The sequence below is a fragment of the Hevea brasiliensis genome, chromosome 7, assembly GCF_030052815.1.
Source record: "Hevea brasiliensis isolate MT/VB/25A 57/8 chromosome 7, ASM3005281v1, whole genome shotgun sequence".
NCBI classification, from domain to species: Eukaryota; Viridiplantae; Streptophyta; class Magnoliopsida; order Malpighiales; family Euphorbiaceae; genus Hevea; species Hevea brasiliensis.
The window spans coordinates 54079897-54107651 of NC_079499.1; the positions used below are offsets into that span (position 1 = coordinate 54079897).

Genomic DNA, 27755 nt, shown 5'->3' on the forward strand with positions numbered 1-27755 from the left:
ACGCTTGCAATTACTGTTTTTTTTTATTTATTTTCCTATCAATTGATTTTCATTTTTGGGATTTTGATTGCAATTTGTTTTTCTATACAAATGAAGTTAATTTTATATAAAAGGCAAAATCAAATTCTTTAACCCCAAAAGAGGTGAGATAGGATAGCAAGAGGTCTCTTTTTTTCTTCAGTAATGGTATTGAATTTGAGCCATCCAGATTAGTTGGGTAGTTTTAAATACCGGATGATTTTTTTAAAAAAAAATTAATTATTAAATAATAAATATATGTTCCCAATATAATTAATACGCTCTTAAAAATTATACTATATTATTATATAAAATTATGATATATCAAAGTAAAATTTTCATTTATAACATGTAATTTAAATTTAATTTTTCTTATGAAAAATGAATTTAATTTTATATGAGAAATATATTTAAAATATTAGATAATAAATAAATAAAATTATTTTAAATTATTTTATTGTGAAATTTTATTAATGAAAAATTAATGAAATGTGAATAGTTAATTAATTTTTTAAAAAATTTATTTACAACAATGATGAAAATAACTTAATTTAATAAAATAATTAAAACAATATTTAAGAAGTTATAATATTTATCAGTTCATCGTAACAATTTGCCCATTTCCTTCTCTCTTCTTTCTTAGCAATCTGTACTAGTAATAATCCAAATTCCAGAATTTCAATCTCCCTCTCTCTCCGCTTTTCTCTCTGATTAGGGCTATTGATTAGGCCATCTGGTGGTTTGATTTTTCCATAACTTCGATGTCAAATTACTTGTTTGATTTGGTCTCTACGAGTCCTTTCCCTGCTTTAGAAATATGCCAAGTTTCTCCTTCTTCCCCGATTATAGCTTTCAGCCAATTAACCCACCTCACTGAACTGGAGCAGGACGCCATGAATTCAATTTTCTTCTGGTTAAGCAGTCTCGCAGGTTCACTTCTTCTTCTGGGTTCGAATCTGAATTTACTTCTGCTTGATTACTATGTTTTGATAGCGATTTCCACCATCTTTCCTCTTTCCGTCTCTAAATAGTTTTTTTTTTTTTTTTTTTTAATTTCTAATTTCATATTCGATTAAAAAGTCATGGTTTGTTAGACATAAATGAAACTCAGAAGAGTTGATAAAGAGCAGATCTAGAAGACTCAAACTGAAGTGGAGAAGATGCTCTTACATTGAGAAACAAGTGGAGAAGGAGAAAGAGAAAGCTTTATGATTTATGGATTCAATTGCAAAACACAGAGAGCTGTGACTGAAACAAGATAGAATTTTTTTTGGTTCACGCCAAAAGACCTGTAGAGGAATATGAACCTATAATCATATGTTACCATGCACTAGAATCTCTCTGTTACAAAATCCCAACTCAAGCTGGAGTCATGGTTTATGTCAAACTGCATTTGCTATGAATATTATGTTCTCTTTTAATTCCAGTTCTTGATTAAAAAGATTTTCTCATTAGAAACTCTTTTCTGAATAAATCTATCTGTCCTGGCCAGGAACTTGAAACATCAAGAACAATTAAATGAACATAGGATTTTATCTCTATTTACTTAGAGGAACAGATTCCATCTTGATCAACACCTACCTCCATATATAACTAGTAGGAGCCAACACATGCCCATATACCCATACACAGTACAAGTATGAAAGCAGTATCAAACTCAAACTACCTATATACAAGATAACTGTGCTATCTCAGGTCTAAAGATTATATGCACTGATATGATTTATGACAAAACATTGACAAGAGCATTGGTGGGACCAGTGGGAGGAATTCAATATCAAGTGTTGATTATGTACTCCTTCAGCAACTCTTGTAAAATGAATGAATGAAATACACCTAGGAATGCCCTGATTCAATTCTTGGTGGCTCAGAATTGAATCCCTTAGAAAGTCCATGATCATACCATATTTACTGCTTATCCATTGTCGACACCATATTTTGGCCGATCCCTAGAATCAATAAAAAAATCTTTTTTTTTGAACAGCTAATCACGTTTCCAGTCCCTCCTTGATAGGCGGTCACATTTCCGATCTCTCCTCACAAAGATTTGAATCAATGCTAAGTCCTCACATTCATTAAAGCCTCGCCGATCTCTCAAAATCATTTTACCGACCTCTCAAACCCGATGTCGGATTTCCGGACCTGTCAAGAATATTCCTGATCTCTGTTGATGAGTAAAATGAACGGGCACTAGATCTTTTCCTACCGGTTTATTGCCGACCTCCTTTCAGAAAGTTTAAGAGCTAAAGTTTTGGTTCGATTCCGATCTTAAGTGTTCGAGTTAAATTTTTGGTCAAGTTACATTGACATTTCTTCCCTCTAGATCTCATGTTCAAAGTGCTTTCCGATCTCTCATACTTAGATTAATAATCACATTTAGTTTTTGTTTCTTGTGCTCATACAATCAAATACTCGGACAAATAATGGTTTAAAATTTTCCGATCACAATCATTCATTGAACAAAAGGCATTTCATTTCATGTCATAATTTGTACAAGTTATTGGTGAGGATCACCCGGCTGATCTACATTGGATCACTCCTCTCTCCCTCTCACCCTCGGCTTCATCCTCACTGTCTTCATCATTGTCCTCGGGAGCCACATCGGCCATCCAAGAAAAGTCTTCTTACAGGTAGCGCTCACGGAGTGCGGCCAAGAGATCCTTGTGAGCCTTCACATAGGCCTCGGCTATTCCGTCACCATCTCCTCATCCCTCTCCTTAAGCTCCTTGTCTTTCTCCTTAAGCTCCTTATCCTTCGCCTCAAGTTCCTCTATAAGTTGAAGCGACACAGGTAACCGTTGGCGTGAAGCACTGGACTTCCTTAAGAGCACGGTCCCTCTCATCAAAGCACGATTACATTACGGCCAACCGGTCTTCATGGAGCTTTGCGTCCCTCGACTTGAGATATATAATCCGGCGGATGAGAGTTGGGATCGGAGAATCCACCTCTGATTTTCTTCCGATCTCCTTACCCGGTATTGAATCCTTTCCGGATCATGGTGCAGTTCACGGACACTCCACGTTTAAGCTCATGGTCGAGTCAATATGTCGTCGAGACCGTGCAGGATAACTGTCGATCCTCAGGAAAGAAGAAGGTAGACCCCAGGACTTTTGCGAAATCATAGTTCTCCTTGACGGTCAGATTATTCCTCAAGCGATCGATCGGTACTTGGCGCCAGAAGAGGTCCTCCCGGAAGCTTGAGAAGGCCCCCTTCCTGCTTGGAACAAGCTGCAGAGTCGGAGGCTGCTCCTCCGATCTAGGAGGAGATCGGGTAACCGGTGGTCGGCGGACCGAAGGTTGGGAGGATCACTTTGTATCTCCCGGGTTCGTGACAGGCGTTTGGAGTCGTTCGAGCGCTTTATCTCCTTTATCTTAGGAGATCTCTCTCTCCTTCTTAGTTTCCTTGAACCCTCAACACCCGACATACCTGAACAAATAAAAGGTTAGTGAGATCACTAAGGGAGTGAGAATTGAGATATAGAAAATACCTGATCCGAGGTAAGAGAGCGGAAGTTCGCGGTCTTGGCGATGGCGGTGAGCAGTCCAATGGTGCGGCTCGGCGATCACGAATCAAACAAGAATACTTTTAGTGGCAGCCTCACTCTTGAGATCCATCACTATCAAACTTTCCTCTTCGCTCGAGGTAATATGGTTGGAAGCAAGGGTCCACTGGTACCACCAGTGAGGAAGTCCTCAAAGCGGCTCGGATCTTTGCTCCTCACAATGAAGAAAGCGATTCTTCCAGTTCTTAAGAGAGCGAGGCGGATCGGAAAAGAGCCGCGATTGAAGCCGCTGAAAGAACCGATGGTCATCGTCCTTTCGGTGAGTTAGCGGTGCGGCTTGGCGAACACTTTAGCTGTAGTCTGATTCCCTTAGCTCGGCATAGACCTCGGAAAGCAACCAAGATCCGCCACGAGTTGGGGTGGATTTGAACAATGGATATTCGGTGAAATTTTAGGACCTCCTTATAGAAATCGGCTAGAGGAACCTCGGACCGGCCTTTAAGCGTTCTTCGTACACCATGACCATGTCATCCTCTTCAAAAGAATGATCGACACGAAGATCGCCATGGCACTTGATCGGCTCATATGAATCGGGACAAATGTTGTATTCTTGAACAAGCGATTGCGGTCAGATTCAGAAGAACCGATGGAAGCTCGTCTATAGGAAGGGTCTCTCTCCTTGAAGAAGAGCGCGTGCGCCTTAATGGTATGACCGACCAGGCACAGGCGGGGACCCTAAGGGGTCGAGGTTGCGCGCTTGGCGTGCCTCTTCTTCATCGACGATGACCAAGAGAACTCAATGGAAGGAGGGCTCGCGCTCTCGACCTTGGCACGCTCATTTTCAAAAGAAACAAAGAACTTAAACAAAAAGAAGATCAAAGTCCTTACGAGTCTAATCGTCGGGGCGGAGAAAATGAGAGAACTTGAAGCTATGAGCGGAGGCGAAAATGAAATGAGAGAACAAGCGGCTAACCCTCCCCTATTTATACTAGTCAGAGCATTTAATGCTCGCGAGGTTCTAAGCGGCGCATCGATTGGTGAGACTCGGCGGTGTTACGACACTTCTCTCAAATATCAGAATGTTCGGAGATCGGTTAATTGGAGATCGGCATAATAAGTTAAATATTTTGAATAAAGGATCGTCAAGTGTCATTCAAGTAAAGAACGGATCGGATAACCACCTTAGAGATCGGAAAATAATCAATGCAAAAATAATAAGATGATAAGCTGCAAAATAAAGTCTTTATTTGCAAAAGATCGGATTACATCATTTGGGCGATCTCTAGGATCGGATTACAATAAAGGTCTAGACTACATCATTTGGGTGATCTCTAGAGATCGATTACATTGAAAAATTACATCATTTGGGCGATCTCTAGAGGCCGGTGAAAAATCCTATCTGAAGAGGTGATCTAAGGATCGGTTTATAAGCGATCCCAAGGATACTCCCGGAGATCCATGGATCGGTTATAACTAATTCAAGGATACTCCCGGTGTTCCAAGGATCGGTTTATAAGCGATCCCAAGGATATTGCCGGCCGGATGCTTCATCCATTGTCGGACACCCAATGTGGATCGAGAATTGTCGGAACACTCAATGTGATGAGAAGCGAATGAACTTCGGTTGAGCAACTTCGAGATCGGTACAACGAAGCCATAATCTGGATCGGTCAAATCGGTTCTCTCACCATCGTCAATTAGGACCATCCAATCAAGGATCGTAAATTTTGATCGAGAAAAGGGAATTCCATCGGAAGAGGATCAAAACCACGATTGTGGCGGAACTTTACCCGGAACAGCTAGAACCAAGAAACAAGGAGAAAAAGAGAAAAATCGAATGAAGGAAATGCCACTATCAACAGGGGTATATATAGGGGAAAATGGGCATTTAATGCTGAGCGGAAATCGAAGCGGACACTTCGAAAATCGAGATGTAATTAATGCTTGGACCGAATCGGTGATCAAGGGATAAAATTGATCGGGAGATAGGAGATCAGCATGATAGATAGGAATATTAGCTAGGGGAGGGATCAGAAGACAAAAATAATAAGAAAAAATCAAATAACCGTCGTCGAGAATCGGGTAGAGGTAGTTAAAGCGTGGCGAGCGAGATCTCCACATACGCCTAAGAATCGCACTTAATCTTGTGAGTGCGGTGTATGTCATGTGATCCTGTACATCCCAATCTCCACCGTTGATCTCACTTGTAAGGATGAATCCGGAACCCTTGGATCAAAAGAAGATGATAATACCAGCGTTTTTCACTCTCAGCCCTCAGATAGTTCCGGACAAGAGGATTCAAGACCGTCGGATTAAAAAAGGAAAAGGACAAATACTTTGAGAAGTGATCTCAGCCATTCGTTTTGATTCTCTTTAATTCCTGAACATCCGATCATGTACTTCAAAATCCTGACCCTCCATCTCCCTCAAAATGAATCTTGACCCTTCATGGGGAGCACCCGATTCCTATAAATACCTGCATGAAAAACTGTTCAAGGGGGGACACAAAAAATATAGGCAAGAGGTTGCTATTATCGTGGAGGAACTCTGAAACTTCATTCGATTTGTTACTCTGCTGTTTTGTAGTGATTAAAAATACTTTTGAAACTAGTTTTGAGTGTTTTCTTGAAAAGATTTTGAATATTGGAACTCTACATTTCCGGTTTGTTCATTATCTGGTCATACTCTCATCATCTGCTTTCCTTTCCATTGTTCAAGCTCAACTTCCTTTCACTGGTTCTTACCCGGTTACCTTTTAGCTAAAGCATCTCTCGGTTTCACGACAGACATCAACTCTCAGGCTGATCAATCCGCCATCTTCATCACTGTTTACCACTTCACAGTTATTTCAATATATTTGGCTCCTCACAGGTAAGAGTTCACACTACTGTTTACGTTTGTTTCCTGCACTTCCTTTGTTCTTCATACATCTGCAACTTTCTTCAAGGGTATTTTGTACAAGAGAACCCAAGAGAAAATATTGTTATAAGAGTTCATATTCTTTGTTTTATTAAGCGTCTACGTTTATTTCACGCATTTTACTTTTTCTTCTTAAGTATAGACCATTTATGCACAATCAATCCCAAAGAAAGTCAATCTCAAATCATTTTTTTTAGTGATCAGTTCATTTTATTGATCTCCGTAATTTCTGAAAACCAGTTTTTTTAACTCTTTGTAGTATGTAAATGGTTGGAGTAAGCGTAGGTAGTTGCAACTTAGAGGTCTCCTTTAAAGAGGACACGAATAACACGTCGGGAAGATAGCCGAACTATTAGGCGGCGTAAGCGACAATTCGACAAAGATGTCATGAAATGGAATAAGACCAAAGTAAGCGAAGCAGTGGATCGGTCATTAATAGATATTGGTAAAATGACTACATGAAAAGGTCGATGAATCAAGTCTAGTGTTCCTCGTTCAGACGGGATATCCATAAACCTTATCCCGGCATTTTGAAGGTCGAATTCTTAGTTTTAGGTTCTTAAGACCCGTGCGTGGTTAAATTTTTAAAGGTCGGAAAAGTCTTTGTCAGAGTCTCATCAAAATAGAAGAATTCGGAAGAGTCCTTATCCTATCCTTGCCTAAAAGTTTTAAGTCAACTCTTAAAGGAGATCGGAGGAGGGTTCTTATCAGGTCTCCTTTCAAAATTTTGATAAACATTAAGTAGGGATCGGAAGAGAGTTCTTATCGGTCTCAACTCAAAACATTAACGAATAACTCTAAAGGAGATCGGAGGAGGGTTCTTATCAGGTCTCCTCTCAAAATTACAATAAATAACTTAAAAGAGATCGGAGGAGGATTCTTATCATGTCTACATTCAAAATTTTAATAAACATTAAATAAGGATCGGAGGATAGTTCTTATACAGGTATCCACCTAAAATTTTAATAAACATCTAAAAAAGACCGGAGGAGAGTTCTTATCAGGTCTCATCCTCAAAACTTTAAATAAATAACTTAAAGAGAGACCGGAGGAGGGTTCTTATCAGGTCTAACCTCAAAAATTTAATGAAAAACTTAAAAAATATAGGATTAGAGTTCTTATCAGATTCTCTCACCAGTTCACTAAGGTTGTCTCATTTAAATATGTATCTGAGTGATCAAAATATAGTGAAAAATCAAAAATTCCTTCTAACAAAAGGATTAACATAGCCGCCTAAGCCATTCTAACTAATTTGTAAGGGCCTTGAAATTAAATCTACTTACCCTTATTAAGGGGCGAGGTGGGAGTGCCTAACACCTTCCCCACCAGTTTACGTACCCCGAACTTAGAATCTCTGTTTTAAAGTGGTTTCATTTTTAATTTAACTTCTCAAATGTTTTTCTTTAGTTTCCCTCAAAACTAAGGTGGCGACTCCTCACTCTTTCCCACTTCGGTGAGAGATCGTCAGGCGACATAAAATCCCATTCACGACGACTTAGCGACTCATTGGGAAATATTATTGACCCAACCCGGTTTAGTGGTCAAAAGTAGATTTAATTTTGTTAGATCAAATTATAGGTAGATGGGCTCATTCGGCGATGTTTTATACATAAAATATTAATTCTGCTAACTATTTTGTTTGTTTTGCTGTTCTATTTCCTCTGATTGCTCTTCATTTCAAAAAAAAAGGAAAAAGGAAAAATGGAAAAATAAAATCCCCTGAATTGGGAAGAGGTAAAGGTGTCCCTTCACACACTTTGAACACTTACACAATATCCTCACCCACTATGGTCCTAACAGGGCTTTCTTACCATTTTAGGAAAGTAGGAGGGTCATGTAAGCGGTGCAGTGGGTTTTACCCGTTAGTATCAGTGAAGGCTTACTGCTCAAATTGAAACTCGTTCTATTTACCGTGATACAGTGGAATTTTCCGACAATATCATGGGGGTAGAATGGGGCTCTCTTGTTCTGATGAGGGCAATTTGGGAACTGTGGCTATTAGAAAAATTAGATCTGAGCTAAACCGTCCACGATAGTTGAAAGCGTAGTAAACTACCTCATAAGATAGAACTAATCCAAATAGGTAGCGCTTACAGGTATCGAGTCTCCCTATTATAGGACAAAAGGGACATGTTTACTCTTACCTTGCTCTCTTTTGATTTCCTTTCGTTCATTTTGTGAGGGTAATCTTGAATTCTCTTTGAAACACCTACACATTTTCCTACTTTGATAAATGTATGCGTGTCACTGTCAATGATATGATTCAAAATTACCTAATTTGTCTTACTAACGAATCTTCTCACGGGCATTACCAAACCAAGAGTTTGTAGAAGGATAGGCATCATTTTTATCATGGCATCCTCAGTCGATCGTGAGAAAAGGTTGAGAATGCTAAACTTTGGTGCAGAATCGGCTCATAGTCGGTACCCTCCCAAAATGATGCTTTAGGCGCTGCTAGCTCGCTACCTTCAACGGATTTGGATAAAATAGAGGTCAAAATGAACAACCTCGAAGTGCATCTAGTAGATGGAGGTCGCTTCCGATCAGTCAAGTGCGATTTGAAGAAAATGCGGAAGGATTGCAACCTTAATGCAAGTCAAGGTCCAAATCCGGCATTAAAAGCCATGTTGTCGGTTTGGAATCCTAAATGCGGAGTATTCTCTTTCAATGATATTGACACGGTCCCCACTATGGAAGAATATCGGGCATTCTTTGGGGATCCCATACTCCTTGCGAGCAGGATCTACTTACACCTCGAGCATAGGCGGACACAGAAGCGGTTGGCACACATGTTGGGTTTTCCCCGGAAGAAGTGAAGTCGGAGAAGCTTGATCAAAGGAACACGCATGGATGGTATTGGGCGTACCTTGAAAGCGGTTAGATCATTACCTCCAAGAAAGCGATGGGATCAAGCTTCCATGGCACTCGCCTTGGGAATCTATGGTGCGATCTGTTCGGGGCCATTGAGGATCATCACTTGCGGTGCGGTGGAGGTATTTTGGGCGATAGAAAGGCGAGGATCAATCGATACGGCAATTCTTGCGAAACCTTGTTAACCTAACTACTGCGGACAACGGGGAAAGGGTCCATTAAGTGTTGCTCTCGGTTATTATACCTCTGGACTATCGGTCACATGTGTCTGTGGAGACAAAAGGATTGACTTGGTACCTTGACCAGCCTCCCATTGAGAAGATGACCGGTTAGTGATCGGCCGAAGAATGAAAAAGCGATGGCGGGAGCAGTTTTGAGTTTCAATAGCCATGATTCTTGTTGGAGGAAGGCGTGGGCGTCAAGTCAACCCTTCTTGATCGATGCAGGAGGTATTCGATCGGTGTCACGATTGGAATAGCAGGGTATACAAGTTACACTCGGCATTGGTAATGAGGCGATTCGGCTCAACACAATCTATGATCAACATTGAAGAATACCACCAAGGTCACTTCTACCATTAGCTCAAGGAAGAAGAAGGGTTGAAAATGGCTCGCAAGTCCTGGGAAAGCATCACTCTGATAGAGAAATCACCCAAAGGCCCAAGTGCCTCGGGCGATTATCTTAAATGGAGGCGACGGGGACCGAGAACACTCTCTTGTAAAATTCAGGGCGACAACCCTCGCCAAGACACCCTATTAGAGGAAGGCGATGTCGCTGGTTGACTCGTTACAAAGGCAAACACCGAGAACTCACAAGTGCAGAACGAATGAAACAATTGGAGGACCAACGAGAAACTTAAGAGAAGGGTAAGAAAGCTCAAGGAAGAGGCAAGGGCCGAAAGGATAGGGTTCGAAGAGCAAGAGAAGTGCAGTGGGAAAAGAAAGAAACTCTCTCAAGTGAGGTCAAAGAAATGAAAGAGCGAGAATAGTAAGCTTGAGGAAAGGATGAAGTACCAAGAGGTGCTCGTTGAAGAGTATAAGCAGGAAAACAAGAAGAAGAAGCTTGAATTAAGAAGCAGGCACTCCTCATCAACGACATCTTGAAAGAGTGTGCTAAAGAAAGGAAAGAGAAAGAGAAACAAGCTGCCCTCTATCAAGGTGAAAGAAAATGTGGATCAGTTGGAGAAGATGATAGCACAGGAAAAAAGGAACTATTACACGAATCAAGTATGCTCTGAAAGTGTTCGACCACTTAAGCAAGAAGAAAGGTTATATGAGTATCTCGAGAAAATGTCATCTTATTATAAAGAATCTTCGAGCCTAGGCCAATGTAAAAATACGATGTACAAATTACTCGATTAATGAAGTGATTTTTGAACCATTGTTCAGCAAAATTTGTGAATGAAAAGAAAGACTCCCGTAGGAACTTCCTCGCTAGGGTTATGTGAAAAATAGAAATGAGCTATATGGACAGGTATCATAAATTCGCATTCAATCCAGTCATTCACGATCGGACTATCGAGCGATGCCATGATAAAGTTGAGGCGATTATCCTTTTGCGAACTCAACTTGGCTCTCAAGCGCCCTTTGTATCCTTACGTCAGGACAAGGGCTTTTAGTTTCTTTGCAAAACTCAAATTCATTTAAATTTTTATTCCTCATAGAAATCAATATTGATTCAAACAAGGCAAGTCGACCAAACACGGTTCAACCCAGCGAGTGTACTTAACAAGATCTCGAACAAGGAAGATAATGGAAAATCGGGAGCAAATCACAGAACCTCTGAGCGGTCTCTGAGTTGAAAGATCAGCTTTCTGAAATTATGAGACTAATGAGGGAAATGTCTCAGAACAAACCTACTTCAGAACCTAGCCCACCATTACCTCCTCCGCCTCCTACAGCAAATGATCCTCAACAAGCTTCAACCTCTTTTACCTTTCAGTCTCCCATTCGGACCGACAATCACTTTGTCAATCCGGTGACCATAAATAATGACCCACCTTTTTCCTATTACCCGTAGTCTCAAATGCCGAGCCTCACCATTCAATCCGATCCCTCCGATTTACTCCACCCCTCGGCTCGGTTGGAGGAGCATATCATCTGATGGAAGGAGAACATAGGGCGAGAGATAACGAGAAACTATACGCCTAGAAGAAAGGCGAGAGCAATAGAGGGCTGAACATGTATGGTTCGATCGATGTGTAAATCACTGAGATTGGTGCGGATGTGGTGGTACCACCCAAATTCAAGGTTCGGATTTAGACAAGTACAGGAAACTTCGGATCCCGCATCCACGGCAACCTACATTGCCAAAATGCGCCTTAACGGAAGGCGATAGACTTCTCATTCACTTCTTTCACGAGAGCCTCTCGGGGCGGCTACGAGATGGTGCATACAATTGGGCGAGAGCAAGCTACACTCCTGGAAGGATTTAGCGATGCCTTTACGAAGCAATATAAATTCAATTGTGATGCGGCACCCACAAGGAGGACCTCGGAACACAGTACAAAAAGGCAGGAAAGTTTCAAGCGATGCCCAGCGATGGAGGAGAAGGCTGCGAAGTATATCCTCCGGTGGCCGACAATGAACTTTGCTCCTATTCATCGAAACATTGAAGGCTCCCTACTTCAACTTTGATGATTGGCAATACCTCCAATAGCTTCTCGGATATCATCCAAGCGGTGAGAGAATTGAAGCTAATGCGAGAATAGGAAGACTACGAGGAGTTGGTGAAAACCACTGTGAAGAAGCCCGCCAATTTTGGCAAAAAGAAGGAAGGTGATGTACACTCTGTCACCGTCAAATAATTACCCCAATTTCCCCAAAATAACTACTGCCATATTCCCCTCTCATGGCCAAACCATATCAACATTCCACCTCCTTTCCTAATTATCCACAAACACGCCCTGTCGCCCCACCCACAAATTTCCAACCAAGACCACCTCCTCCTCCCAACTCAACCACGGCCACCACAAAATAACCCAAGACCTCCAAGGAATCACTGATCCACCCCTTCCCCTCCTCTCGGTGAAATATCCGATACCTTGTCGGTATAAACCAAATCGTGCAGTCCCTTTGGACCCAATCCGGTAGCCATATCCCGGGTGGTATGATGCCTTGCCGGTGTGAGTATCATGGAGGAGCACAAGGGCATTCAGCGACAAGCTGCGGGGCACTCGGAGGAGAGTGCACGCTCTAATCCGGGCAGGTGGTTGAAGATTGAGGAATGGTTCCCTCCCCAATGTCACCTCAAATCCACTTTGCCCAACCATAATGCGGGTAGTGGTGTAAATATGATTGAATCTAAGGGAGAGGATCAACACACGAAGTGGATGAGTTGGTTCCATACTTTGAGAGATTTTTGCCATAGCAATGAGGAAGGTTATCTTTCCCCTCGGTGTAGCGGGAGCGGAAGGAGGATCTGGGGTGTCCTTATCACGGAGGCGGTGACCACAGTGCGAGATTGTGAGGATTGAGCAAGAGGTCGGAACTTATTGTCTTTTAAGGTTTTGAGATGTCGGAAGAGGTCAAAAGCGGAAGGGAAGTGAACACCACAAGATTCAGCAAGCGCTTCTACCTCCAAGCCCAGAATCACCTTCTCACCCCGGTAGCCTCACCACGATGCTGATTATTCGGACTCATACAACTCCCCATCACCAACACTCATGCTGTCCCTTGGAACTATAATTTCCAAGTTTTTACTCAGGGAGCGTCAAGCAGCACATCCGCTCCTAGCCTTGCCTCACCTCCGGCACTACCAAAGCCATGTTTCGCTCCTCACGAGCACTTAAGGATGACTTATCTTTGGACACACGGCAACATCACTCCCCAAACAAGTCCCAGCTGTTATTGCAATAAAACCCTCTCCACAGAGCAAGAAGTCGAGTTTATAACCCGAAGTGGGAGGTGTTACGAGAACGAGGAAGAGAAAGAGAAAAGGGAAAGTAAAGATGGGAGAGTCATCAAGAAACACGGAAGAGGAGGTTGAGAAAGCGAGGAAGCGAGCTGTTGAGCATAGAAGATGAAGAAGCTGTTGCTCCAAATAATGAAGCGAGCGAGTATGGCGTGGTGGAGCAGTTGAGAAAGACACGCTTCGGATTTATTTGTTATCGATTTTGAGTTCGGAAGTGCACCGCAAGCCTTACAGAGAATCTGGATCGGGCCTTTGTCAACCACGACATTACTCAGGCGGTTTGAGAAGTTAGTGGGACAAATCCGGGCATCGGCTCTGTAGCCTTTTACGAAGAAGAGGTAGATCCTGCGAGCTTAGGGCATAATAAAGCTCTGCATGTAGCGGTGAAATGTAAAGGCGTATAGTGGCCAAGGTCCTCATCGATAACGGATCGACCCTCAATGTCTTGCCTAGCGCTACCTTGGCTAGATTGCGGTTGACCAATCGGACATACGTCAAAGTGCTATGGTGGTGAGAGCTTTTGTGGAACAAGGAGAGAGGTCTTTGGGGACATTGACTTGCCAATCAGTCGGTGCATGTACTTTCAATATCACGTTTCAAGTGATGAACATTGAGCCGCCTACACCATCTTTGTTAGGAGGCCTTGGATCCGATTCTGCGAATCTTTGTTCCTTGACTTTGCACGGAAGATCAAATACATTAAGGGCGGCAAAATCATCACGGTGAGGCGAAGAGGCCATCTTTGGTCACCAAGCGCAATCACTCCCTTATGTGGAAGCGGTAGGAGTCATTGGAAAGTTCTTTCCGGGCCCTTGAATTGCAAGATCTTTGGGAAGGAGGGGCCATGGCTATGGTGGCCAAAGTAATGTCAAGAAGTGGGTATGAAGAGGGTAAAGGCCTAGGCGCCACATTACAAGGGATTGTCGAGCCTATCTGGCCATTCGGAAGATAGGCCGTTATGGTTTGGGGTATGAGGAGGATGCCCTCGCGGATGGGCGATTACGGATGAGAAAAATGCTTGGGATCGGAGATTTGACGGAAGATGGGAAAGGTGAAAGTAGTCCGAGAATCACGGAAATCTTCACTAAACCGGTCATTCAACATCCGGCAAATCTGGAAGAATCACTGATGATCCATCCATAGATGTCATCCAAGCTGGATTCCTTGTATGAGGCCCTAGTTTAGCCAATGGTGAAGAAGCGGGAGCTTGACAAGCTGGACAACGGAGGATATCCACGTACTCAATCTCGAGTAAAGTACCTCTGGTTATCTACAATTGATCACTTTGTCCATGGTGACAAGTGTAATACTGTAAATGGACCTTTTCTTATGGCATTAATATTAATGAATTAAAAGCACATTTTTAATCAAATACTCTCTTTCTTTCCTTTTTAATTCCATCCTTATAACATGTTCTATTCTTTATTCATTCGGGAACATTCATCAATTAACACCTAATAATCCAATAGACTCGAAATTCCTCTGGTTAATTTTGAAATCCCCATAACTACCATTACTTCAAGTGATTCTGAGGAAGACCTTACGGAAGAGAGCAATGAAAAAGATGAACCCTCCCTCGTGCCTTGTGAAGACGAAACGGGCACAGTAAACTTAGGCACGGAAGAAGTAAAAAGGGAACTTAAGGAAGTGGAGAGTGAGGAATTGGGAGATATGATCGATGCAGCAGGAATTTCTCGCGTATTCTCATGGAGCTATGATGATATGGTGGGTTTGGACCCTCGGATAATGCGCACAAAATTCCCTTGATCCGGGGACAATCCGGTAAAACAAAAGCTAAGGAGAATGAATCGACACCTTTGCTTAAGGTTGGATGAAGTCGAAAGCGATATGGCGGGTTCTTAGAAGTGGTCAAATATCCCCAATGGGTGGCTAACGTCGTCCCGGTGATGAAGAAAGACGGGAGAGTCAGGGTGTGCGTTGACTACCGGGATCTTAATAAAGTTAGCTTGAGAGACGACTTCCCTCTCCCCCATATTGATGTGCTAGTTGACAATGCTGCGGGTTTGGCGGATGTTCGTGTATTGATGGGGCATCGAGTACAATCAGATCCCAATGGGCGAGGAAGACAAGGATAAAGCGCTTTTATCACCCAATGGGGTGATACGCTGCTCGGGTCATGCCTTTCGGGTTGAAAAATGCGGGGCTACTTACGGTAGCGCAATGGTCACATTATTCCACGATATGATGCATAAAGAAGGGGAGTTATATGTGGATGATATGATCATCAAATCACGGGGAGAAGAGAGCCTCTTTCAGGTGATAAGGAGGGTGTTAGAAAGGCTCTGGAAATACAAGTTGAAGTGAACCTGCTAAGTGCATATTGGAGCTAGATCGGGAAAAGCTGTTGGGATTCATAGTAGCGAGAAAGGAATAGAAGTGGACCCAGGACAAAGTTCGAGCTATTCAAGAAATGCCGTCCCCAAAAGCGAGAAAGGGAGGTGCGCGATTTTAGGAAAGTGAACTACATTTCGAGTTTATTTCTAATCTCACCTTTGCCAAAGTGAGCCTATTTTGATTACTCGGAAGAACAACCCTACCCAATGGGATTCGGATTGTCAAAAGGCTTTGAAACAATCAGCGATGTTGTCAAATCCACGGTATTGGTCACTTTGTGGCGGCGGGCCTTTGATCTGTACTGGCGGTCCAACGAGAATTCTATGGGGTGTGTTTTGGGGACGGCATGATGATCTGGCGAAAAGAGAGGGCCATTTATTACACGAGCAAGAAGTTCAATGATTGTGAGTCGAGGTATTCTTTCTTAGAAAAGACTTGCTGCGCGTTAGCTTGGATGACAAATCGCCTTAAGCACTACATGTTGAATCACAAGACATGGCTTATCTCCGGGATGGATCCTATCAAATCGTATTTGAAAGCCCATTCGTGCGGGAAGGATAGCCAAGTGGCGGGTTATACTCTCCCAATATGACATAGTTTATATGACCGGAAGCGGTGAAAGGTAGCGTGATTCTTGACCTCCTAGCGAGAAAACCCTATCCGGATTATGAAGCTCTGGATTTTGAGTTCCACGATGAACATATCAATGAAGTAGACCACGAAGAAGATGAGCCAACCGATGTATGGGAGATGTATTTTGATGGGCGGTCAATTTATCGGAAATGGAATCGGTCTTTGTACTAGTATCCCCGGAAGGAAAGCACTTCCCAATAGGCGCTAAATTGGGGTTTATTTGTACCAACAATGTCGCAGTATGAAGCTTGTGTAATGGGTCTACATGCCGCTATAGAGATGAAAATCAGAAAGTTGGAGGTGTCACGGAGACTCGGCTCGATAATCTATCAAGTCAAGGAGAATGGCAAACTAAGGATCCCAAGTTGATCCCATATCGAAGTACTTACTTGGAGTTGATCAAGAAATTGAAGAAATCTCTTTCACTCACACAGTAGAGACAAGAATCAATTTGCTGATGCCTTAGCTACTCTAGTTGTTATGGCTCAAATCGAAGAAGAGCGAGCGTTTGAGGCGTTGAAGATTAAGGTAAGGGATGAGCGACCTATTGCTTCATGATTGAAGAAGAGCCCGACGGAAAGCTTTGGTATCATGACATCCTGATCTACTGTAGAACCAGAAAATTCCCTTCAGGGGCAAGCAAAAATGAAAAGAAGATGATTCGGAGGTTAGCATTAGGGTACCTTCCCAGTGGAGAAACCCTATACAAGAGGAGCTAGCGGAGAATTGTTGAGATGTGTAGATGCAAAGGAAGCAAAGAAAATCCTTTTGAAACTCATGAGGAAATTGTGCCACTCACGTCAATGGACACATGATGGCGAAGCAAATCATGCGGCGTGGGTATTTTGGATCACAATGGAAAAGGATTGCATCGAGTATTTCCGGAAGTGCCACAAGTGTCAGATTTACGCAGATCAGATAAATGTGCCACCTCACAAGCTGTTCAATCTCGTCTCACCGTGGCCTTTTGCAATGTGGGGCATAGATGTGATTGGTCCCATCAATCCCAAGGCATCCAATGGGCACAGATTCATCCTTGTAGCCATCGACTATTTCTCCAAGTGGGTCGGCGACATCCTATGCTCACATCACGCGAACACGTTTCTCAAATTCTTGAAGCAATATCATCTGCGGCATGGTCTCGAATGAAATTGTCGCGATAATGCCAAGAACTTGAATGGTCAGAAGATTCGGAATTATGTGATCAATACAAAATCCGACACCTCAATTCCTCCCCATACCGTCCCCGGATGAATGGAGCGGTGGAAGCGCAAACAAAACCTCAAGAGAATAATCCGGAAAATGACGGTCACATATAGGGATTGGCATGATATGCTTCCTCGCTCTTCACGCATCTGGGACTTAGTAAGAACCTCGACCGGGGCAACTCCATACTCACTGGTCTAAGGGATGGAAGCTGTATTGCCTATTGAGGTTGAAATCCCGTCCCTAAGGATTTTGAAGGAATCAGGGATCGATGAGTCAGAATGGATCGATCAAGGTTGGATCGATTGAATTTCTTTGGATGAGAAAAGGTTAACGTGACATGTCACGGACAATTATACGAGAGAAGAATGGCGGGGCATTTGATAAAAATGTCGCTGCGTGAATTCCAACCGGGGACCTAGTCTGAAGAAAGTCTTGCTTGAACCAAAAGCGACCCCGGGGCAAGTGGTCACCAACCTATGAGGACCCTATGTGGTTAAAAGACATTTTCGGAGGAGCCTTGATCTTGACCCACATAGGCGGTGAAGAATTCCGAGACCGATCAATGCAAACCTTTCAAGAGATACTATGCATAAAAAGGGGAAAGGGTGAAAACCGAAAGGGCATCAAAAAAAAAAAAAAAAAAAAAAAAAAAAAAAACTTCTTGGGGTGAAAACCCAAAGGGCGTCCCAAGAATCAAAGTGGAGAAATAAGGAAGAGGGTATGAAACCACGGATGGAGAGGAAAGCTGTCGCGACATGAAGCTTGAAGAACTTGAAATAATGGCGGTTAAAAGACTTCAAAACTAACCATAAGGAATATGTGAGATCTATCTTTGTACCTTTTCCTCTCCTTTGAAAGTCTATTCTTTCTAATAAAGTTATACTTCACTCCTTCTGTTGTTATTTTCCCCATGCTATCCTTTCTCTTTGTTTAATGCGCTATTAATTAGTTAAAATTTTTGCCATAAGATTTGAATTTGAAAATTGATAACCTCACGTACTTTATTATGAGATTTGCAGGAAATAGCCTTCAAAAAAAAAAAAAAAAAAAAAAAAAAAAATTATATAGGTTAAAACCCGAAAGGGCGCAGTCGAATGGGCGAGAGAAAGTGAAAACCTGCAAGGGCGCTCTCCGTAGAGTAAGAAGAAAGTCGGGAATGAAAAAGGGGTATCCGAAAGAATGAGATCATAGGTCAGGTCTTGCAACTCCTCCTCCATTAATCATCCGCCTTCGTTATCTTGTTAAGTACACTTCTTCAGGGAAAGAACTTCATGTGTCAGGGTTAGACTCGCCTTGTAAGTCGATTTTAATTTCATGCAATTCCACCATCAACCTCTGGATCCTTGATCCAAGTTGATTTTAATTTCATGCAATTTACATTTCTGCTATCAACCTCTGGTTCCTTGATCCAAGTTGATTTTAATTTCCTGCAATTCCACCATCAACCTCTGGTTCCTTGATCCAAGTTGATTTTAATTTCCTGCAATTTAAATTTCCACCATCAACCTCTGGTTCCTTGATCCAAGTTGATTTTAATTTCATGCAATTTACATTTCTGCTATCAACCTCCGGTTCCTTGATCCAAGTTGATTTTAATTTCCTGCAATTTAAATTTCTGTTATCGACCTCTGGTTCCTTGATCCAAGTTGATTTTAATTTCCTGCAATTTAAATTTCCACCATCAACCTCTGGTTCCTTGATCCAAGTTGATTTTAATTTCATGCAATTTACATTTCTGCTATCAACCTCTGGTTCCTTGATCCAAGTTGATTTTAATTTCATGCAATTTACATTTCTGTTATCGACCTCTGGATCCTTGATCCAAGTTGATTTTAATTTCATGCAATTCCACCATCAACCTCTGGTTCCTTGATCCAAGTTGATTTTAATTTCATGCAATTTACATTTCTGCTATCAACCTCTGGTTCCTTGATCCAAGTTGATTTTAATTTCATGCAATTTACATTCCTGTTATCAACCTCTGGTTTCTAGATCCAAGTTGATTTTAATTCTCTAGGTCATTAATTTAGGTGTGCTTTAGTTCCCTAATTTCAAATACCTAATCGTCCAAAATATGAGTCGGAATCTTTACATAATTCCTATCGGAAATTTTTCCTTTAATTGAAATTATGTAAAGAGGGGCATTGTCGACACCATATTTTGGCGATCCTAGAATCAATAAAAATTCTTCTTTGAACAGCTAATCACGTTTCCAGTCCCTCCTTGATAGGCGGTCACATTTCCGATCTCTCCTCACAAAGATTTGAATCAATGCTAAGTCCTCACATTCATTAAAGCCTCGCCGATCTCTCAAAATCATTTTACCGACCTCTCAAACCCGATGTTGGATTTCCGGACCTGTCAAGAATATTCCTGATCTCTGTTGATGAGTAAAATGAACGGGCACTAGATCTTTTCCTACCAGTTTTATTGCCGACCTCCTTTCCAAAAGTTTAAGAGCTAAAGTTTTGGTTCGATTCCGATCTTAAGTGTTCGAGTTAAATTTTCGGTCAAGTTACATTCGACATTTCTTCCCTACCGATCTCATGTTCAAAGTGCTTTCCGATCTCTCATACTTAGATTAATAATCACATTTAGTTTTTGTTTCTTGTGCTCATACAATCAAATACTCGGACAAATAATGGTTTAAAATTTTCCGATCACAATCATTCATTGAACAAAAGGCATTTCATTTCATGTCATAATTTGTACAAGTTATTGGTGAGGATCACCCCGACTGATCTATTTGGATCACTCCTCTCTCCCTCTCACCCTCGGCTTCATCCTCACTTTGTCTTCATCATTGTCCTCGGGAGCCACATCGGCCATCCAAGAAAAGTCTTCTTACAGGTAGCAGCTCACTGGAGTGCGGCCAAGAGATCCTTGTGAGCCTTCACATAGGCCTCGGCTATTCCGTCACCATCTCCTCATCCCTCTCCTTAAGCTCCTTGTCTTTCTCCTTAGCTCCTTATCCTTCGCCTCAAGTTCCTCTATAAGTTGAAGCGACTGGCTAACCGTTGGCGTGAAGCACTGGACTTCCTTAAGAGCACGGTCCCTCTCATCCAAAGCACGATTACTGTTCGCCAACCGGTCTTCATGGAGCTTTGCGTCCCTCGACTTGAGATATATAATCCCGGCGGATGAGAGTTGGGATCGGAGAGAATCCACCTCTGATTTTTCTTCCCGATCTCCTTACCCGGTATTTGAATCCTTTCGGATCATGATGCAGTTCACGGACACTCCACGTTTAAGCTCATGGTCCGAGTCAATATGTCGTCGAGACCATTGCAGGATAACTGTCCGATCCTCCGGAAAAAGATGGTAGACCCTAGGACTTTGGCGAAATCGAGTTCTCCTTGACGGTCGATTATTCCTCAAGCGATCGATCGATGCTTGGCGCCCAGAAGAGGTCCTCCCGGAAGCTTGAGAAGGCCCCCTTCCTGCTTGGAACAAGCTGCAGAGTCGGAGGCTGCTCCTCGATCTAGGAGGAGATCGGGTAACCGGTGGTCGGCGGACCGAAGGTTGGGAGGATCACTTTGTATCTCCCGAGTTCGTGGCCAGGCGTTTGAGTCGTTCAAGCGCTTTATCTCCTTTATCTTAAGATCTCTCTCTCCTTCTTCCGTTTCCTTGAACCCTCACCACCCGCCATACCTGCACAAAGAAAAGGTTAGTGAGATCACTAAGGTCGTGAGAATTGAGATATAGAAAATACCGATGCCGAGGTTAGAGAGCGGAAGTTCGCGGTCTTGGCCGGTGAGCAGTTGAACAGTCCAATGGTGCAGCTCGGCAGTCACCGAATCCAAACAAGAATACTTTTAGTGGCAGCCTCACTCTTGAGATCCATCACTATCAAACTTTCCTCTTCGCTCGAGGTAATATGGTTGGAAGCAAGGGTCCACTGGTACCACCAGTGCGAGGAAGTCCTCAAGCGGCTCGGATCTTTGCTCCTCACAATGAAGAAAGCGATTCTTCCGGTTCTTAAGAGGCGAGGCGGTCGGAAAAGAGCCCGATTAGAAGCCGCTGAAAGAACCAGTGGTCATCGTCCTTTCGGTGAGTTAGCCGGTGCAGCTTGGCGAACACTTTAGCTGTAGGTCTGATTCCCTTAGCTCGGCATAGACCTCGGAAAGCAACCAAGATCCGCCACGAGTTGGGGTGGATTTGAACAATGGATATTCGGTGAAATTTTAGGACCTCCTTATAGAAATCGGCTAGAGGGAACCTCAGACCGGCCTTTAACTGTTCTTCGTACACCATGACCATGTCATCCTCTTCAAAAGAATGATCGACACGAAGATCGCCATGGCACTTGATCAGCTCATATGAATCAGGACAAATGTTGTATTCTTGAACAAACGATTGCGGTCAGTTCCCGAAGAACCGATGGAAGCTCGTCTATAGGAAGGTCTCTCTCCTTGAAGAAGAGCGCGTGCGCCTTAATGGTACGACCGACCCCGACACAGGCGAGGACCCTAAGGGGTCCGAGTTGCGCGCTTGCCTCTTCTTCATCAGACGATGACCAAGAGAACTCAATGGAAGGAGGGCTCGCCGCTCTCTGACCTTCGGCACCGCTCATTTTCAAAAGAAACAAAGAACTTAAACAAAAAAAGAAGATCAAAGTCCTTACCAGAGTCTAATCGGCGTCGGGCGGAGAAAATGAGAGAACTTGAAGCTATGAGCGGGAGGCGAAAATGAAATGAGAGAACAAGCGGCTAACCCTCCCTATTTATACTAGTCAGAGCATTTAATGCTCGCGAGGTTCTAAGCGGCGCATCGATTGGTGAGACTCGGCGGTGTTACGACACTTCTCTCAAATATCAGAATGTTCGAGATCGGTTAATTGGAGATCGGCATAATAAGTTAAATATTTTTAATTAATGATCATTCTAGTGTCATTCAATTAAAGAACCGATCGGATAACCACCTTAGAGATCGGAAAATAATCAATGCAAAAATAATAAGATGATAAGCTGCAAAATAAAGTCTTTATTTGCAAAAGATCGGATTACATCATTTGGGCGATCTCTAGGGATCGGATTACAATAAAGGTCTAGCTACATCATTTGGGTGATCTCTAGAGATCGATTACATTGAAAAATTACATCATTTGGGCGATCTCTAGAGGCCGGTGAAAAATCCTATCTGAAGGTGATCTAAGGATCGGTTTATAAGCGATCCCAAGGATACTCCCGGAGATCCATGGATCGGTTATAACTAATTCAAGGATACTCCCGGGTGTTCCAAGGATCGATTTATAAGCGATCCCAAGGATATTGCCGGCCGGATGCTTCATCATTGTCGGAACACCCAATGTGGATCGAATCATTGTCGGAACACTCAATGTGATGAGAAGCGAATGAACTCGATTGAGCAACTCGAGATCGGTACAACCGAAGCCCGCATCTGGATCGGTCAAATCCAGTTCTCTCACCATCGTCAATTAGGACCATCCAATCAAGGATCGTAAATTTTGATCGAGGAAAGGGAATTCCATCGGAAGAGGATCAAAACCACGATTGTAGCGGAACTTTCCCGGAGCAGCTAGAACCAAGAAACAAGGAGAAAGAGAAAAATCGAATGAAGGAAATGCCACTATCAACGAGGGTATATATAGGGAAAATGGGCATTTAATCTTTGGCGGAAAGCAGCGGGCGCTTGAAAATCGAGATGTAATTAATGCTTGGACCGAATCGGTGATCAAGGGATAAAGGGATCGGAGATAGGAGATCGGCATGAGAGATCGGAATAGGAGCTAGGGAGGATCGGAAGACAAAAGAATAAGACAAATTCCAATAACCGTCGTCGAATCGGAGCCAGGGTAGTTAAAGCATGGCGACGAGATCTCCACACATACGCCTAAGAATCGCCATAATCTTGTGAGTGCGGTGTATGTCATGTGATCTGTACATCCCAATCTCCACCGTTGATCTCACTTGTAAGGATGAATCCGGAGCCCTTGGATCAAAAGAGAAGATGATAATACCAGCGTTTTTCACTCTCAGCCCTCAGATCGTTCCGGACAAGAGGATTCAAGACCGTCGGATTAAAAGAGGAAAAGGACAAATACTTTGAGAAGTGATCTCGACCATTCGTTTTGATTCTCTTTAATTCTGAACATCCGATCATGTACTTCAAAATCCTGACCCTCCATCTCCCTCAAAATGAATCTTGACCCTTCATGGGGAGCACCCGATTCCTATAAATACCTGCATGAAAAACTGTTCAAGGGGGGACACAAAAAATATAGGCAAGAGGCTGCTATTATCGTGGAGGAACTCTGAAACTTCATTCAGTTTGTTACTCTGCTGTTTTGTAGTGATTAAAAATACTTTTGAAACTAGTTTTCAGGAGTGTTTTCTTGAAAAAGATTTTGAATATTGGAACTCTACATTTCCAGTTTGTTCATTATCTGGTCATACTCTCATCATCTCTGCTGTCCTTTCAGATGTTCAAGCTCAACTTCCTTTCACCTGGTTCTTACCCGGTTACCTTTTAGCTAAAAGCATCTCTCGGTTTCACGACAGACATCAACTCTCAGGCTGATCAATCCGCCATCTTCATCACTGTTTACCACTTCACAGTTATTTCAATATATTTGGCTCCTCACAGGTAAGAGTTCACACTACTGTTTACGTTTGTTTCCTGCACTTCCTTTGTTCTTCATACATCTGCAACTTTCTTCAAGGGTATTTTGTACAAGAGAACCCAAGAGAAAATATTGTTATAAGAGTTCATGTTACTGTTTTATTAAGCGTCTACGTTTATTTCCCGCATTTTACTTGTTCTTCTTACATCTAGACCATTTCTGCACAAGCAATCCCAAAGAAAGTCACTCTCAAATCATTTTTTTAGTGATCAGTTCATTTTATTGATCTCCGTAATTTCTGAAAACCAGTTTTTTTAACTCTTTGTAGTATGTAAATGGTTGGGTAAACGTAGGTAGCTGCAACTTAGAGGTCTCCTTTAAAAAGAGGACACGAATAACACGTCGGGAAGATAGCCAGAACTATTAGGCGGCGTAAGCGACAATTCGACAAAGATGTCATGAAATGGAATAAGACCAAAGTAAGCGAAGCAGTGGATCGGTCATTAATAGATATTGGTAAAATGACTACATGAAAAGGTCGATGAATCAAGTCTAGTGTTCCTCGTTCACCACAGGATATCCATAAACCTTATCCCGGCATTTTGAAGGTCGAATTCTTAGTTTTAGGTTCTTAAGACCCGTAGGCGTGGTTAAATTTTTAAAGGTCGGAAAAGTCTTTGTCAGAGTCTCATCAAAATAGAAGAAGTCGGAAGAGTCCTTATCCTATCCTTGCCTAAAAGTTTTAAGTCAACTCTTAAAGGAGATCGGAGGAGGGTTCTTATCCGGTCTCCTTTCAAAATTTTGATAAACATTAAGTAGGGATCGGAAGAGAGTTCTTATCCGGTCTCAACTCAAAACATTAACGAATAACTCTAAAGGAGATCGGAGGAGAGTTCTTATCCGGTCTCCTCTCAAAATTTTAATAAATAACTTAAAAGAGATCGGAGGAGGATTCTTATCCGGTCTCCCTTCAAAATTTTAATAAACATTAAATAAGGATCGGAGGAGAGTTCTTATCCGGTCTCCACCTCAAATTTTAATAAACATCTGAAAGAGATCGGAGGAGAGTTCTTATCCGGTCTCATCCTCAAAACTTTAAATAAATAACTTAAAAGAGACCGGAGGAGGGTTCTTATCCGGTCTCCCCTCAAAATTTTAATGAACAACTTAAAAAAGATCGGAGGAGAGTTCTTATCCGATTCTCACACCCGTTCACTAAGGTTGTCTCATTTACTTATGTATCTGGGTGATCCAAATTTAGTGAAAAATCAAACATTCCTTCTACCAAAAGGATTAACATTGCCGCCTAAGCCCTTCTAACTAATTTGTAAAGGACGCAGAATTAAATCTACTTACCCTTATTAAGGGACGAGGTGGGGTGCCTAACACCTTCCCCACCCGTTTACGGACCCCGAACTTAGAATCTCTGTTTTAAAGTGGTTTCATTTTTAATTTAACTTCTCAAATGGTTTTCTTTAGTTTCCCTCAAAACTAAGGTGGCGACTCCTCACTCTTTCCCACTTCGGTGAGTGATCGTCCGGGCGACCGCAAGATCCCATTGCGACATCCATGAATGCATGAGATGTATGGGAATGTATGCAATTATATGATATATGCATGGCGTGCTTTTATTACTATTACTACTTGTTTGATTTTGCTGTTGTACTATTATTATAGTATGTTATACATATGATCATCATTGGCATAGATTATTCACCTGGTTTAGTTTTCTTTATCAGTTGTGTGCTTTATATGTTTTGTGGAAAAGATGTGTTTAGAACCTTCCTGAACTCTGCGCATTAGTGAATCTTTTGGTTTTTAGCTTTTCCCAAACCAATTTGGAATAACTTGGTTATTTATTTTTGTGCAACATCTTTCCAGATTATTTAATTAGTCTTTAAAATGGCAGTTTAAAAATGAGATTCCACCTTTGGTACTTCATTAACTATCATTTTATAGAATGAACTAAAAAGAGGCTGCAATTTGAATTTTAGATAAATATGCTACTTTTTTATAATACAAATCAAAGTTTCAAACTCTGCACTTATCAGTGCCTTTATGACTGAGCTAGAAGTTGATTCGCCCATCAACCAGGTAAGATATTGACTTTTTATGAGCTACATTTTAGTAAATGTAATGCTCTCTTTATTTTAGGTTTCTACACTGGTTTCTTATTTTAGTGTGATTGTGATTGTTAACAATTATCAACCAATCCATTTATGGAGAGAAATGTTGACTTTTTGATTGAGTGTATGGATGAATTGTCAATTGAACAGCTGAAGGTTTGTCTCTTTTGTTTTTTCCCTAATATTCCACATTTGAATGGCTTATTTTTATAATTTGAAATATGCTTTCTTTTGCAGTTCCAATTTTACTATCAGAATCTTTCGCACTAGCAAGCTCAGCAGCAAGCGTCGCTTCAGAAGAGAAGGTAAATCATACGGCTCTAAGGATGTTCTGATTTTAAAATATGCATGTCATGTAACACTTTACTTTGGAGCAAAACAGTAGTAGTAAAACTAAAGGGAATGATATTAGAAAGTATATTTCATGAAATTAAAAGCTTATATGTCCTAAAATTGATACACCTGATGTTAAATAGGATTCATTACTGCAATTGGCAGTAGATGATAAAAGGTTTGGAATAGAGTGGGAGCCAAATAGAAGAAAAAGTTTATTTGGCTGTTAAGTTCAGTTCTAGGCTTCTTGATCTTTAGTTTAGTTTGATCTCAATTGATCCCTCATTATTGCTCATAGGGGAAGTAATAGGCTAATCCCAACCTTCTCATTATTGCTCACAATTCTAGGTTTCTTCAATAGGGAATTTCTATCAATAAAATTGATTCTGAATTCCTAATAAGAATTTGAACATGGTTGCCTAATTTGACTCTATTATAATTCCTTATTCACATCATTAGGCAAAACAGAGCTGCTGCAATTATTGGCATTTTTTTCTTTTTCAACTCTCATTGATGCTTTTCTCTGCAAACATATTTTCTTATTAGAAGATTTCTAAGCTGGTTAATTAATATGAAAATTTTTCCTTTTTTTTTACTTCTATTTCTAGTACCTATTTTTAAAAATAAGGGAGACATACAGAGTTGCTCGAGACATACAGAGTTGATCGAACTATAGGGGAATTAAACTCATGAGCCATACTATGAAGTTGTGGGAGAGAGTTGTGGAGCATCAACTACGTCGTGATACTTCTATTTCTCTCAATAAATTTAGCCTCATGTCCGGTCGTTCAACTATGGAAACGATCATTCTCATTAGAAGTTTGATGGAGAAATATAGAGATGTGAAGAAAGATCTACACATGGTTTTTACTGATTTGGAGAAGGCTTATGATAGTGTTCCCAGAGATATCCTATGGAGTGTGTTAGAATAAAAGAGGGTATCTATTAGGTACATACAAGTGTTGAAAGATATGTATGAAGGAGTAACTATTATTGTGCGCACAGTGGGAGGGGACACAAGAGATTTTTCGATCTCAATTGGATTACACCAATGATCAGCTATAAGCCCTTACCTTTTTACATTAGTTTTAGATGAATTGACGAAATATATACAAGAGAAAATTTCTTAGTGCATGATGTTTATGGATGATATTGTTCTGATAGATGAGACGCGAGAAGGAGTTAATAGAAAGCTAGAGCTTTGGAGAAGTACTTTAGAGTCAAAGGACTTTAAGTTAAGTAGAACGAAAACAAAATATATGCATTGCAAGTTCAGTGAAGGCCAAACTGGTG

The 27755-nt window shown here is 41.7% G+C and overlaps 1 protein-coding gene across 3 annotated transcripts in view; it reads left to right on the forward strand.

Moving 5' to 3' along the window:
- Nucleotides 1-603: 603 nt before the first annotated feature.
- LOC110669137 (uncharacterized) overlaps nucleotides 604-27755 on the forward strand; it is a 29143-nt gene continuing 1991 nt past the window's right edge. The window contains exons 1-2 of one of the 3 annotated variants that reach the window (XR_002497632.2): nucleotides 604-948; nucleotides 1113-1313. Coding sequence is in view for 2 of the 3 variants with exons in the window: in XM_058150100.1 (XP_058006083.1) it covers nucleotides 780-966; nucleotides 26367-26434 (255 nt within the window). In the remaining variant the exon portion in view is untranslated. Of the gene's footprint in view, nucleotides 967-1112; nucleotides 1314-26366; nucleotides 26435-27755 lie in introns of those variants that run through there. The other 2 variants (XM_058150100.1, XM_021830637.2) reach the window with 2 other exon arrangements.